A 15,193-nucleotide genomic window follows, 5' to 3' on the forward strand; every position below is an offset into this window, starting at 1 on the left:
GTGATGAAGAAACATATACTTTTTTAGTAGCAGTCATTCTAATGAGCTCTTTACCTGTTTCTTAAGTAATTATGATCTATTAACTTGACTAATGTATACTTCTAATAAAGTATAGTTGTTGATGGGATTATAGCCTCTAAAGCCTGATACCCATCATTTATTTTGTGTTCAAAAACTGTATTTAAGGAGTCTGGATTCCAGCTAACATATCACTTAGAACTTAAATGTTTTACATGGGCTTCAGCATGCAGGTGGAATAGTGCAACTCCATCATTACCACCATGAAAGAGCAGTTTACGCTACTAATGGTGATGGAAAGTAATTTTAATTCATTCGCCTCAAAGAGCATTTTCCTTTAAAAGTATCCCCAAAACTTTATTCAGTAAATATTTGGGGGGGCAAACAATAGATTCTGATACTATATACTAGGCTTAGGAATACAAGAGTAAGCAAAACAAATATGGTCTTTGCCCTCACGATGCAGGCTAGTAGGAGTAGGGGGAGCTAGGCATTAATCAAATAATCATGCCATATTAATATAAGAGTATATAATGAAAGGTCTTGGGGGAAATGGAGCGGCAGTCTTAAAAATGAGTAGCCAGGGGCACCTGATTGGCTTAGTCAATTAAGTGTCTGCCTTCGGTTCAGGTCATGACCCCGGGGTCCTGGGATTGAGCCCTGAGTCAGGCACCCTGCTCAATGAGGGGCCTGCATCTCCCTCTCCCTCTGACCCTCCCTATTGCTGGTGTTCTTGCTCTTTCACTCTCTCAAATGAATAAATAAAAAAATCTTAACAAAATGAATAAAAAATGATAGACAAAAAATGTTTCTAGAGAAGGCCTCTGGTAGAAGGAAGTGTGTGGCAAGCACAAGAGAAGAATGAGGGCTGGTGTGGCTAGAATGGGGTGGGTGTGTCAGGTAAGGCTTAACAGATCAGGGAGTGGGAGTGAGGGATGAGGAGTATAAGACAACTGATCTAGGGAGACCAGTTGAGAAGCTAACGTGATATTCGATGCCAGCTTGATCATAGCTTGAACAACAGTAATGGTGTTAGAAGAAAACAGATGAATGAGTTTTTTGGGAAGTAAAAATGGGTAGGACTTGATGGTTCATTGGGAATGTATTCTTCATGTGTAGCTCTCTATTTAAAGTTGGTAGGTAGAAATCTTATTATGTTTCTGACAGTTTTGTGTTACAAATACACTCTTAGTGCAGGGTTAAGAACAGACCTTTGTGTTTCATATTTATAGGTGAGCTTTCTGTGTAATGCATACCATCACATGAGGAGAATACAAAGGTGAAGTTTATGAAAATTACGGTTCTCAGCAAATAGCCACAGTTGAAGTGCTGTATTTTCTAGTTATAAAATGTATATTCCCTATTATTATGTATATAAGATCTACCTTTATAATGAAAATTATACAGGAGATTCAGCATTATTGCCAACTTTGGGATGTGCTGCAAAAGAAGGCTGGCCCTTTTGTGTGACTTCTCAGGCTGCCTTCCATTTCCAAAGCAAAGGAATATCTAGGAATAGTGAGACAAGCAATATCACCACTTTGCCTTCTGTCAAGCAAAAGGATGGAGCTCATGTTGTCTCATCACTGCTTGTTATTCCTGGACTTGGTGAAAATTCAGAAAATTCTCTTGTAAGAGACAACTTTAATTCATTGCCTCCCACCCTTTCCCCACTCTCAGTCCCTCCAGGCACTCAAAAAGACTACCTACAAAAAAAAAAAAAAAGACTACCTACATGAAAACCCAGGGATATAGCTCTTGCTTTGAGTACCTCTGGTGTGCCTTGATGCATGACTAGCAGTGACAGTGGTTGCTGCAAATGCATCCTCTTACTGATGTGTACATACTTACATAAAAAGTTGAACCTTTTGTGTTTAAACACAAACAAGTGAACATTAATGTCCTGATATCTTACTGTACAACATACATGTTTTTATATTAAAAGGTCTTTACCATGAAATAGAAATCATTATAAAAGAATACGTGTATCATTTAAAATTCTTTTGTAATAGAATTATTTTCTGTATATGCATTTATGCTTAGCAGCTATTAATCATTAAGAAAACCTTTTTATGACGATCCAGGACATTTAAAAAGTAAAAGTATTCTTCTAGTAGAATACTTTCTGAAGAATACAGGTATATGCTTATTTTAAAAATGAGTGAATTCTGCGTAATAAATAAAAACTGTGTGTGGAACACTTTTACATTGCTACCCTAAAATCCTCTAATGAAGTGTTGTATGTTTGTGTCACATTCTGGCCTATAATTCTTTCTTAAATGGGTAATCTGTGGAAGCATATGGTGTTGGCATTCTTGGTGGTCATAATGGCTGATTCATTCTCTTTGGCAGAATGCCCTTCTGCCTGCAGGGTTCCGGCAGAAGAACCAGACGTCAAAGTCCGCCACAGGGCCATTTGATAGAGAACACCTCCTTTCATACCTGGAGAAGGAGGCATTGGAGCATAAGGACAGGGAAGACTATGTGCCCTACACTGGAGAAAAAAAAGGTAAACATAGAATTTTGAGGTCATTATTTTATAGCACTTGATTTTTCTTTCTCTAGGTAGGGTAGGTCTGGGGAAATAATGTTCTTACAGATGCATCATTAGTAGCCTTAAAGATTTGTGATGCTGTTGACTTAAAAACTTGTTAGGTAATCTGGCACTTTATTTTCATTTTCCATCAATTGGACCAGTAAGTTCCTTTTTAATGATCTGTAAGTGAGGTTTTATTATAGTGATTTTATATATAACCCTGTAGTTCTCTGACAAATTTAAGAGTGTGCTGAGGTAAAATTTAAAATTTGTGTGTGTTTCAGAATGCAAATGATGTCAAAGCACTGCTCCCCTCTAACTCCTCTCTTTAAGGAGAAATGCCATAAAATAATTCAGGCCATATTTTCAAAGACCCTTTTTTAAAGGCTATCCTACAGCATTCCTGAGTAAATCATAGCCATAAGTGTCAGCGTTTTGTACCCATTACTTTCAGGAGTGTTCTAGTCCAGATCTCTCCCATTGCAGACTTGGACCTTAGATAAACTCAGTAGAGACTGAGTACAGCTATATGTTTTCAAGTTCTGAATATAAAACAACATGAAGGAGGTTAAGTTTTTCAACTTTCAGTACCAATTGGCCTGAGAAGCCAGAATCTACTTGCACTCTTGTTGAGGGTATCTGTCTGGAGCACTGGAGAATAGTGGCAGTGGTTGCAAGATCTGAAGATTAGCTCTTCTGGCCACTGGTTTTACATCTGAATCCTTGGTTATCCAGACAGGAAGAACAGAGCATAGTGTTTCCTCCTAGTTAGGCTTTAGCTTTTTACTTGGGAAGGAAGCCCTCCTCAAGAATTTGGCCACAGCTCTGTCACATGGCTATCCTTAGTGGCAAGGGAAGCTGGAAAATTCATTTTAGCATTCTACTCTCTGTAATAGCAGAAATCTAGCAAATGACTTTTGAGTAGGTAATTCATGAGGTCTGCATTGAGCCTTTCAAAAATTATCTCATCCCCAACTCCTCTGCTCTTTCACTAGACCCCACAATTCCCTTATCTCTACTTCACCATCACTACCGTAGCTACTTGTATTAGAGTTTCCCAGAGAAACAGAAGCAGAACCAAAAAGCTGTGTATTGGTGAGGGGATGAGATTTATTTTAAGGAGTTGGCTCATGTGATTATGGAGGCTTTTTAAGTCTGAAATCTATACGATAGGCCAGCAGGCTAAAGACCTAGGGAAGAACTGCAGTTCAAGTTTAAAGGCAGTTGGCCCTAGAATTCCTTCTTGCTCAGAAGAGATCAGTCTTTGTTCTGTTAAGGCCTTCAGCTGATTGGATGAGGCCCACCACATATGGCTTTACTAAAAGTTCACTGATATAAATGTCAGTCTCATTAAAAAAACACCTTCACAGAAACACCCAGAATAATATTTGACCAATGATCTGGGCACCATACCCAGCCACATTGGTTCATAAAGTTCACCATGATACTACCGTTGAAGATGAGAATGTCTTGTCCCTCAGATATTTAGGGCCAAAAAAATGATTGAAAACCATTGCATAAAAAAAAAAAAAAACAATGCATAGTTTTAAAGTGTGGAAAAATCACAAAGATGAGCAAAAGCACCAGTTCCTTTGTGTTTTTTATAGAAAAGACTACTGGTTATGTTTTCATCTGAATAGCCATACCTGTAACCACCCAGTGTTTATAGTTTCAATTCCGTTTATATAGGAAAACACAATTTTATGAGAATAAATAATTGGTTGATCACCTTTTACTATTATGTGTGTTTCAAGTGAACTTGGAGTATAACTAGTAAGAAGAATAGAGGTAGAAGCAGAGGGGGAAATGTGAGAAAAAGAGATGGCAGAAAAAAATGTGGAATTTGAGGACAAAGAGAAAATAAGAGATGTGAAAGAACGGAGTTTGTCCTAAGCTGACCCAGGAAGCTTCCCAGTATGCTCTTGTTTCATAATCTCCAGTTGCCTAGGAAAAGATCTTGGAGGATTAAAGGAAGTAGGAAAGAAGGTAGAGAAGAATTGTGGAAAACAAAATATTAGAGGGGAGAAATGATAGGGGCTTTCCAGGAATATGAGTGACAAGTCAAAAAACACTATCTTCAACTGGAGTGTATTAACTTTTGTTTCCTTTTATAACTTTTTAAAATTTCACCTTATTTCTTAGATTTTGGATGGATATGAAATAAACAGAAGTAATTGAGTTAAAAAAAGCAAGTAATTTTGCATTCATAATAAGTGGTTTTCTTTTTAAGATTTTATTTATTTTTTAGATAAGAGTGTGTGCACGTCGGGGAAAAGGGCAGAGGGAGAGGCTGAGAGAGAATCTCAAGCAAATTCCCGGCTGGCATGGAGCCTGATGCAGGGCTTGATCTTACAACCCTGAGATCATGACCTGACCCAAAATCAAGAGTCAGACAGACACATAACTGCCTGAGTCATCCAGGCGCCCCTCAGTAGTTTTCTTTTTATAATACACTCAGTATTTGCTGGTGGCTCAGTTGGTTAAGTGTCTGATTTCAGCTCAAGTCATGATCTCAGGGTCTTGGGATCAAACCCTGTGTTGGGCTCTGTGCTAAGCAGGGAGTCTGCTTGTCCCTCTGCCCCTACCCTGCCTTGTGTTCTCTCTCTTTCTCTCTGTCTAAAGTAAATAAATAAAATCTTTTATAAAAATACATTCAATATTTTTACTGTTTCTTCTAGCTGTGTATGTTTGTTAAATACTATTTATGGGCAGCTATGATACAGTGACTAAGACTGTGGCATTTTTAAAAATAACAAACATTTTATTGAAGCGTAACATGCTTACAGAAAATGCACAAATCAGAAGGATATCACTTAGTGGATTATATAGTGAGCTCAGCCATGTACGCAGCTGCTTCTTACTCACTTTTCCCCGTCTTCTCAGAGGTAACCATCATCCTAGCTTCTAATACGATAAGTTAATTCTACCTGTTTTGAAATTTCTATAAAAGGAATCATACAGTCTAAATATTTGCATTGCCTACTTCATACGGTTTTTGTGTGGACCAAATTTATTAATGAGTACAGTGAAACCACTGTAAAAATCCTTTATTATGTAGTCACTGTAAAGGATCATACGGGTGATGTTATTACCAAATGAGGGACTTCCATTTTTCTGTCTGAAGGAGTGGTCCAGAACCAAAGAAATGAGTTTTTGAATTTCAGCAGTCCATCTAATGGAAGCATATACTACCAGCCTAGATGGAATATAGAGCTATACTCTGAATTTGACACTTGGAGAAATAATTTGCCCTGGTCTTTAATATTTCTTACTGACTCTCATTTTGCTTTTCTTTGCCAGGAGTCTTCCTCTGCATTTCTAATATCACACTTCACCCTTAACCTAGCCTAAGTTTTTCCCCTGAGTGTCACTTATTTCACGGGTGAACCAGAGCCATGCTGCATGCACTTTGTACACTATACTTAGGTGCACCAGAGAATTCCTTTTGAGCCCTGACTCACCCATGTGGGGCTCCTCCCTTCCTTGCCAAGCCTCGTGTTCTCCTTATTGGCCCTTAGGGTAGAGTCATCTATGCTTTTTTTTTTTTTTTTTTTCCTTCTCCTTCCTGAGAAGGGAATGACTTTGGATTTCTTTCCCACAAACCGCATATGCCCTACCTTACCCTGCTTATTACTAAAGGTGAATTTAACCTTTAAAGTTTAGATTATTTTAAACTAAAAACTCCTCATACACTTTCCAAGTTATATATTGACAATAACATTAGCTTTCCAGAAAACTTACTGTAGTCACTTTCCCCTCACTTCCTTCACCTTGCTGAATACCTGATTTCTTTAGAGAAAAGGCAGGCCTCATCCCTCAATAAACTGGAAAGATGGTAATAATGCCTAAATCAACAGGATTTTGTAACTGCCAATGGGCAATTGGTTTCCACTAAATCCAAGATGCAGATGGGCTCTTATTTTTGTATTCATATCTTATGAGTCTAAACGTCCCTTATATGCGCCTGGAAAAGGTGATTTTCCCTACCAACGAAGCTGATATTTGAAATGGGCTGCTTAAGTTAGTAATGCAAGATGCTGGTATCTCCTTTTCAGAATGGTCACTCTGTCTTTTGAATGATTCACTCATTACTCCTTTGGGGGTAAGGAGTTAGCCAGATGGATTATTCATCACTCATATTAAGACCTCCTTTCATGAGAAACTTTCCCTGGATAATCATACCCAGGGAATGAATATTCCTTTCCTTCTGATGTTTTTGTGTATAATTTATATACTATATTGAATACTGGTATTAATTGTTCCAGAATCATCTACTGTGAGGTTCTGTTATTAGTTGTTTATTTAGGATTGGTAAGTCCTCTTGATGAATGACCATTTGTCATTAGAAAGTGATCTTCTTTACCCCTGGTAAAATATTCTTTACTCTGAAACCTACACTGTTTAATATTAAAACACCAATCTTACTTTTCATTAGTACATGGATGGTATATCTTTTCTGTTGTCCCATCAGCTCTTTGTTTCCTTTTTCCTCCTTTTGTTTTTTTCCATGTCTTCCATGCCTCTACTTAACTACATGAACCTATGGAATGTGATTATATTTATTACGTTTATTATATTTACCTGCTAACTTTACATCTGATTTAGCAATCTAAGTCAGTAATGGGTGGATTATTTTTCCTTCCTTATGGATCAAATTTTCGGGCTTCTTACCGTACTGGTAATTTTTTTTTTAAATAAGATTCAGATGTTATGAATTAACTTGTTGGGTGCTGGATATTTTGGTATCTCTGTAAATATTCATGACTTTCATTCTGGGACATGATTAAGTTACTTGGGAACGATTTGATTTTTAGGGTCTTGTTTTTAAGATTTGTTTGCTGGGACTGGAGCAGATTTCATTGTAGGGCTAATTTTTTCTCTACTACTGGGGAAAGACCCTTCTGAGTTCCCTCCCCAGGGCCCTGTGATTTATGAGGTTTTACAGTCTGGCTGCTGGGAACAGGTCTTATTCCCAGCCCTGCATGAGCACAGGCACTATTATCTGGCATCTTCTCAGGTATGTTTTCCTTGGCCCAGGTAGTTTCCTCAACCATTTGCCAAGTACTGCTCTGCTGAGGACCTAAAGGCAACCCTCTGTAGATCTCCAGATCCTGCAGCTCTCTTCTGTGATATTTTGTCCTGCAGATGCCAACTGCCTTGGTCTCTCTGTCGGCTCTGTCTATTCAGTTCAGAATGTTCCCAGGCCCTGCCTGGGTTCCTGCTCCCCGTGCTGCAGCTGGACACTTTCTCCAGGCTGGAAGCTGAGCGGTCAGAGGACTCACTTTGTTTCTCATCTCTCATGGATCCCTGTCTTTAGTTGCCTGATGATTATTAGTGCCTTGAAAACTTCTTTCATATATTTGTCCGTTTTTGGGTTTCAGACATGTGGGTAAATCCTCTCTTTATTATTTCACTTTGGCTAGAAGTAGAACTCTCCAGAATCATATCTCCCCAAAGTAAAGATCTCTTATTTTCCTTACAGTGTCTCTAGTATTCACAAACTCAACTAAACATTTGTTGAATATATGAGTGTTTATTGGTGATCATATTGCAATATTGAGCAGCTATCATGTGTCATTGGGTAAAAACAAAAATGCCTTTCTAGGACCTGCCCTTCATTTTTTAATTTGGTTGACTTGAGGTTGGTGTGCATCTGCTCAACAGGCATATCCCAAAGTCCCTTGGAGATTAAAGTGGCCTAATTGCCTGTTTCTGTTCTGGAACAGGTAGCTTATAAACCAACAAGCAGTAAAATTATCTAGGACCTTTTACCTCTGTAGAAATGTAATAAATAAGAGCCATCTCTGCTTCTTGTTATTATACCTTTTATATGCTCAACAAGGTTGGAAGCTATGACTAAGATAATTCTCAACATTTGTGGTAGCTATAACAGTGTCATAGCAAAAGAGATGAGGACTAGTGGAGAAAGATTCTGGCAATAAAATTGTTAACTCTGGTTAGCAATATCTCTGACTGATTTTGTGACAATAACAAGGGTCTTGGCAAGATCTCCCCACCCCCCCGCCCCCACTTAGAGCAAACATGAGTATGGCTCAGTGCCATGCATTTAAATTGCTATTATATGAATTCTTATCTTGGTTTCTTGTATTTCCTTAGCTGTCATTCATAGTTGTATAAACATTACTGAACTATTTTAACATTCTTAGCAACCAAGAGTCATAATCCTATTTTTGTTTGTTTTGTTCCTTTTGGGAGTGGGGGTGGGGGGCATGTCATTTCATTTGTCTGAGATTTTTTTCTGATCCAGTCATTGTTTATTTTCTTATTTTGCTTTAATATAAAAAATAGTAATTTCAGTTTTTAAAAAATTCCAGTTTTGGACTTTTTCTGTGTGAAACAAGGAAAACAAAGTCATTTAGATAGCATGCTGGCTACTGAAGGACAAAAATGAACAGTAATTTCTTCAGACATTATGTTATTTCAGATAAATTCATATATTAATTTTAAGTCAGAGCTTTTTTACCATATTTCAAGGAGAGGAAAAGTACAATTAGATATAGTCCAGGATAACTCATTCTAGTCTTTTCAGAACTCTAATCATATAGATTAGTGGTTATCAATTTGAGTTATTAAATAGCTCACTAGGGAGCTTTTTCAAAAATATCCATGCCTAGCCTATTTTCATTCCCTGAGTTTAAGGACCACTGTAGAGGTACTTCGGACTATATGGTTTTCAGTCTTCTTGGGTTGTTAGTTTGTTTTGGAAAACTCCATCTCTGTCTCTGTCTCACACACACATGCAAGAAATTCAGGGGAGGGCAGCCTCAGTGGCGCAGCGGTTTAGTGCCGCCTGCAGCCTAGGGTGTGATCCTGGAGACCCTGGACCGAGTCCCACATCAGGCTCCCTGCGTGGTGCCTGCTTCTCCCTCTGCCTGTGTCTCTGCCGCTCTCTCTCTCTCTCTCTGTCTCTATGAATAAATAAATAAATAATCTTTAAAAAAAAAGACATGCAGGGGAAATAATTAATGTGTCTATTATGTTTATAATATACTAGTTCCTTCATATGTGTTAAATCATTTAACCAGAATGAGATGGAGATTTTTTTAAAGAAATAATCCATGATTTGAAAAAACAAAAAAGAATCGAGATGATCATAATAAAGTGGAATACTAATCGATTAATAGTTTTATGTAAAAGCAGTATCAAATTTGTTGTATATTTCCATACTCTACAAAAGCAACACCATAAAAAACACCTCTGTGTCTAATAGAAGCCTAACATTTCACTCATTCTGCAAGATATTGAGGGCACAAAACTGAACTATTATAAAGATCTATTATGTTTGTCAACATCTCATAGTCATTAAGATTTTTAGTTTAAATCTGATAAAAGACTGAATTAGGACACATGTTTAGAAACTCATTTTTTGTTACATGGAATCAATCCAGTAATTTGCTAATAATGATGTATTTCTCAGAAAACACCTGATTTTGAGTAAGAAGCACAAACCTGCTATCTGATTCAATATGCCTCAGAAAATTATCTTCTTTTTTTATATTTTAGGGAGTGAACATAAATTTCCTTGGGAAGACAGAAAACCCATATTTAATATATCAGCCCCTTAGTGGTTTTTTGAACATCTTTACTGAGATGCAATCCACATCATAAGATTACTCATTTGGAATATCCAATTTAATGGTTTTTAGTATGCTTGCAGAGTTGTGCAACTATTACCACAGTCTTCAGATTAGAACATTTTCATCACCCAAAAAGAAATCACGTACCTACCCATTAGCAGTCAATCTCCGTTCCTCTATTCCCAGCCCTGGGAAACCACTAATCTACTTTCTGTCTCTCTAAATTTGCCTATCTGGACGTTTTGCATAAATAGAATCATACACTATATATTTACAATGGGCTTCTTTCACTTAATAAAATGTTTTGGGGTTTCAGCCCTGTTGTAGCATGTGTCAGTGCTTCATTTCTTTTTATGGCTGAATCACATGTCATTTTATGGATATACCACATTTTGTCCTTTCATCAGTTATGGTCATTTGGATTGTTTTTACTTTTTAGCTATTATGAATAAAGCTGCTGTGAATATTTGTGTTCAAGTTGTTGTGTAGCATGTTTTCACTTCTCTTAGGCGTATGCCTAGAAGTGGAATTACTGGGTCATATGGTAACTATGTTTAACAATTTGAAGAACTGCCAAACTTTTCCAAAGTGGCTGAACCATTTTATATTCCCACCAGCAATATATTAGGGTTCCAGTTTCTCCACATCCTTGTCAGCACTAGTTTGTCCTTCTGATTATAGTTCTCCTAGTAGGTGTGAAGTGATAGTGTATTGTGGTTTTGATTTGCATTTCCCTAATGACTAATGATATCAAGTATTTTTTTCATTTGCTGTTAGACATCTGTATATCTTCTTTGGAGAAATGTCTCTTCAAATCTTTTGCCTATTTTAAATTGGGTTTTGAAAAATTACTTTGCTAGGTCCCTTGAGGCAAGGGAAACAAAAGCAAAAATAAACTGGGGCTACATCAAAGTAAAAAGCTTCTGCATAGCAAAGGAAACAATCAACAAAACTAAAAGGCAACCCACTGAACAGAAGAAGATACTTGCAAATGACATACCTGATGAAGGGTTAGTATCCAAAATGTATAAAGAACTTATATATCTCAACACCCCAAAACCAAATAATCCAGTTAAAAAATGGATAGAAGACATGAGCAGCCATTTCTCCAAAGAAGACATTCCGATGGCCAACAGATACATGAAAAGATGCTCATCACTCATCAGAGAAATAGAAATCAAAACTATAGTCATCTCATACCTGTCAGAATGGCTAAAATCAAAAACACAAGAAACACAAGTGTTGATGAGGTTGTGGAGAAAAAGGAAACCTCTTTCACTATTAGTGGGAATGCAAGCTGGTGCAGCCATGGTGGGACACAGTATGGGAGTTCCTTAAAAAGTTAGAACCCTATGATCCAGGAGTCATACTACCGGGTATTTACCTGAAGCATACAAAAACACTAATACAAATGGGGTACATGCATCCTTCTGTTTATAGCAGCATTATTTACAATAGCCCAAGTGTTCATCAATAGATGAATAGATAAAGAAGATCTCTCTTTCGCTCCTTTTCTCTCCCTTTTTCTGAAACACAGAGGAATATCAGCCATAAAAAAAGAATGAAAAAAAAAAAAAAAAAAAGAATGAAATCTTGCCATTTGCAATGACTTGGATGGAGCTAGAGGATATAATGCTAAGTGAAATAAGTCAGTCATGAAAAGACAAATGCCATATGATTTCACTCATATATAGAATTTAAAAAATAGAACAAATAAGCAAAGGTGGGGAGACCAGAAAAAATGAGAGACTATTATAGAGCAAACTGATGATTACCAGAAGCAAGGTGGGTAAGGGATGGGTGAAATAGACAATGGGGATTAAGTAGTACACTTGTTATGATGAGCACTGAGTGATTAAAACAAAACCTTAAAAAAAGTTATTGATGTTTTATATCAGTCAGTTGTTTTAATATTGATGAGATTTCAGGATCCCTGGGTGGCTCAGCAGTTTAGCGCCTGCCTTTGGCCCAGGGCGTGAGCCTGGAGTCCCAGGATCGAGTCCCACATCGGGCTCCCTGCATGGAGCCTGCTTCTCCCTCTGCCTGTGTGTCTCTACCTCTCTCTTTCTCTCTCGCTGTCTCTCATGAATAAAAAAAAATATTAAAAAAAATTAATGAGCTTTCTTTATATATTCTGTATACAAGTTCCTTATCAGGTATATGATTTGAAAAAGATCTACCATTCTGCAGATTTTCCTCTTCACTTTCTTGATGGTATCATTTGCCCCATAAAAGTTTTAAATTTTGGTATAGTCCAATTTATCTGTTTTTCTTTTGTCACGTGTGCTTGTGGTATCATATCTAAAAACCCTTGCCTAATTCTGGGTCATGGAGGTTTACTCCTACAGCTTATTCTTTTTTTTTTTTTTTTTTTTTTTTTTTATGATAGTCACAGAGAGAGAGAGAGAAAGAGGCAGAGACACAGGCAGAGGGAGAAGCAGGCTCCATTCCCCGGGAGCCCAATGTGGGATTCGATCCCGGGTCTCCAGGATCGCGCCCTGGGCCAAAGGCAGGCGCCAAACAGCTGCGCCACCCAGGGATCCCCCTACAGCTTATTCTAAGAGTATTATAGGTTTAGCTCTTAAATCTAGACCTATAATCCATTTTGAATTAATATTTCTATATGGTATGAGGTAAGGGGATGGCTTCATTCTTTTGCATGTAGCTATCCAGTTCTCTCAGCACCATTTATTGAAAAGACAGTTCTTTTTCCATTGAATTGTCTTGGTACCCTTGTAGACATTCAGTTGACCATAAACATAAAGGGTTTTTTTATTTCTGGACTCTCAGTTCTATTTGATTGATCCAGATGTCTTTCCTTATATACCATAACACTGTCTTTTTTTTTTTTTTTTTTAGATTTTATTTATTCATGAGAGACACAGAGAGGCAGAGACAGAGGGAGAGGGAAAAACAGGCTACCTTTAGGGAGCCTGATGTGGGACTCAGTCCCAGGACCCTGGGATCATGACCTGAGCCAAAGGCAGATAGATGCTCAGCCTGCCTCAACTGAGCTACCCAGGTTGCCCCAATAACACTGTCTTGATTACAGTAACTTTGTATTAAGTTTTGAAATTGGGAAATGTAAGTCCTTCAATTTTGTTCTTTTTCAAGATTATTTGTCCTGGGTCCCTTGGATTTCCATATGAATTTTAGCATTACTTTGTCACTTTCTGTAAAAAAAAGTCAGCTGAGATTTTGAAAGGGATTGTTTAAGTCTATAAATTAATTTGGGGGATCTCCTTAGACTTTGTACTTATAATATTAAACTTCATTTCTGTCTAGTTTATTCTTTCTTATAAAATTAAATCTCCATACTATTTTCTATAACTAAACATATATATATGTTAAAAGATCATTTTTATAGTGTTATTATTAAACTAACCATGAAGAAATAGGAAGTAAAAACACAATATTCTACAATCTAAATACCTCTATATAGAGAGAATTTATTATAAAGAGGAGTGTCAGGTGAGGTACCAAACTATCTCAGGGCTGTATAAAACAGAATTTTATATCACAGGAAAATTTCCATAAGCCCTTTGAAATTTTATTGTTTTGCTTTGTTTTTTTATGATGAAATTCATTTTGTATATGTTTTAAGTATTATCTAAAGTTTACATATGGAAAAAATTAGATATGAATAATGCTGCTAATGTAGATGAGGATTACAAAATAAACATTTTAGATTTTTATAATGCTTCAGATTCCATTGGTCCCTAGAATAAGGCATGGACAGCTATTTGATAGCTTGTGTAATTTTGTTTAGTAAGTGAATACCATAATCTGGTGGTTCTCAACCTTGACTGTTGTGCATTAGAATCCCAGGAGGGCTTTAAAAATCCAGATGTCTCATATAGCACACCAGGCCAATTAAATCAGAATCCCTAGGGTGGGACTTGTTTTAAGAATTGTTTAGGTTCCTCAGGTGAACCCAGTGTGTGGCCAATCTTTACAACCCCCCGCCACCATAGACTGTTGAAAATGTGGGTGAGACTGAAAATGTAATTATCCTAAAATGGCAATTAAAGGCATGAATTCTATGCCACTTTAATTATACTGTCAACCACTGAGAAAAGTACTATGGAGTTATCAGGATGTAATGATTTGGATTTACCTTCATCTGTGAACCAATAATAAAAGATTATCTAATAATCATTAGAACTCCAGAATTTGGTACTGAGATCAGTTATAGATTCCATCATTATACATAGGTATTTGTTTAAGGGGAAAAGTCCACTGCTTAAAAAAAATTAGATTTGAAAGCCACCAGTTTATTGAAAGAAGCACTGGATTAAGAGTTTGGGAACCTGTGTTCCAGTATTCAGTCTGCTGTGTAACTTGGAACCAGGGTATTTAAATTATACTTTATAAAATGGTGTAGTTGAACTGGAGATGATCACCAAATTAGTTATTCAACAAATTGACTTGGCTGCTGTGTGCTAGGCAAGGATGTAGCAATAAGTAGAGAACATAATAAACTATGCCCTTGAAAAGCTCACAGAAGACAGACAAAAATGCAGAATGTCTGTGTAGCTATATCAAAATGTTCAGGGAATCAAGGGAGCACAGAGATGTATTTCATCTGGTTCAATATTGAATACACTCAGTAGTTGCCTGTGCAGTAACAATACACAAATCCCTTCATCCTGGCAGAACCTATCTCTGAAAGAGAATGAAAATGGCACTCCTGCGGATGGCACTCTTCCAGCGCTGGTCAGTGAAACCTGAGGAGAAATCTGGACAGCTTTCCTTTCTTATAAAAATTGACAATTATGTCCCTCCTTCCTGCCCTGACCTTGTTGCATGAGTACTTGACATTTAGTGTTGCCAAGGTCACCTTGAAACTGATGGCCTGAGAACAAAGGCCTCTATGCTGATGATAGCCAAAGAGAAAAATGGAAAGAGTCTGGATCTTTGATATCAACACTGAGCTGCTGAACCAGGTGTACAACCACCTACATGTGGGTTTACTGAGATTATAAAAATACTTGTTGTTTTAACTCCTACTGCTTTAAAAGTGGTCTGTGGATCAGTATTG

The 15,193-nt window shown here is 37.2% G+C and overlaps 1 protein-coding gene across 1 annotated transcript in view; it reads left to right on the forward strand.

The window, feature by feature from the left end:
- The window catches only part of TMOD3 (tropomodulin 3), an 82,316-nt gene that overhangs the window by 36,720 nt on the left and 30,403 nt on the right, over nucleotides 1-15,193 (forward strand). Inside the window, exon 3 of the mRNA XM_077881114.1 lies at nucleotides 2,371-2,527. Within this exon, the coding sequence (XP_077737240.1) occupies nucleotides 2,371-2,527 (157 nt within the window). The remainder of the gene's footprint in view (nucleotides 1-2,370; nucleotides 2,528-15,193) is intronic.

Source organism: Canis aureus, chromosome 32 (genome assembly GCF_053574225.1).
Source record: "Canis aureus isolate CA01 chromosome 32, VMU_Caureus_v.1.0, whole genome shotgun sequence".
NCBI classification, from domain to species: Eukaryota; Metazoa; Chordata; class Mammalia; order Carnivora; family Canidae; genus Canis; species Canis aureus.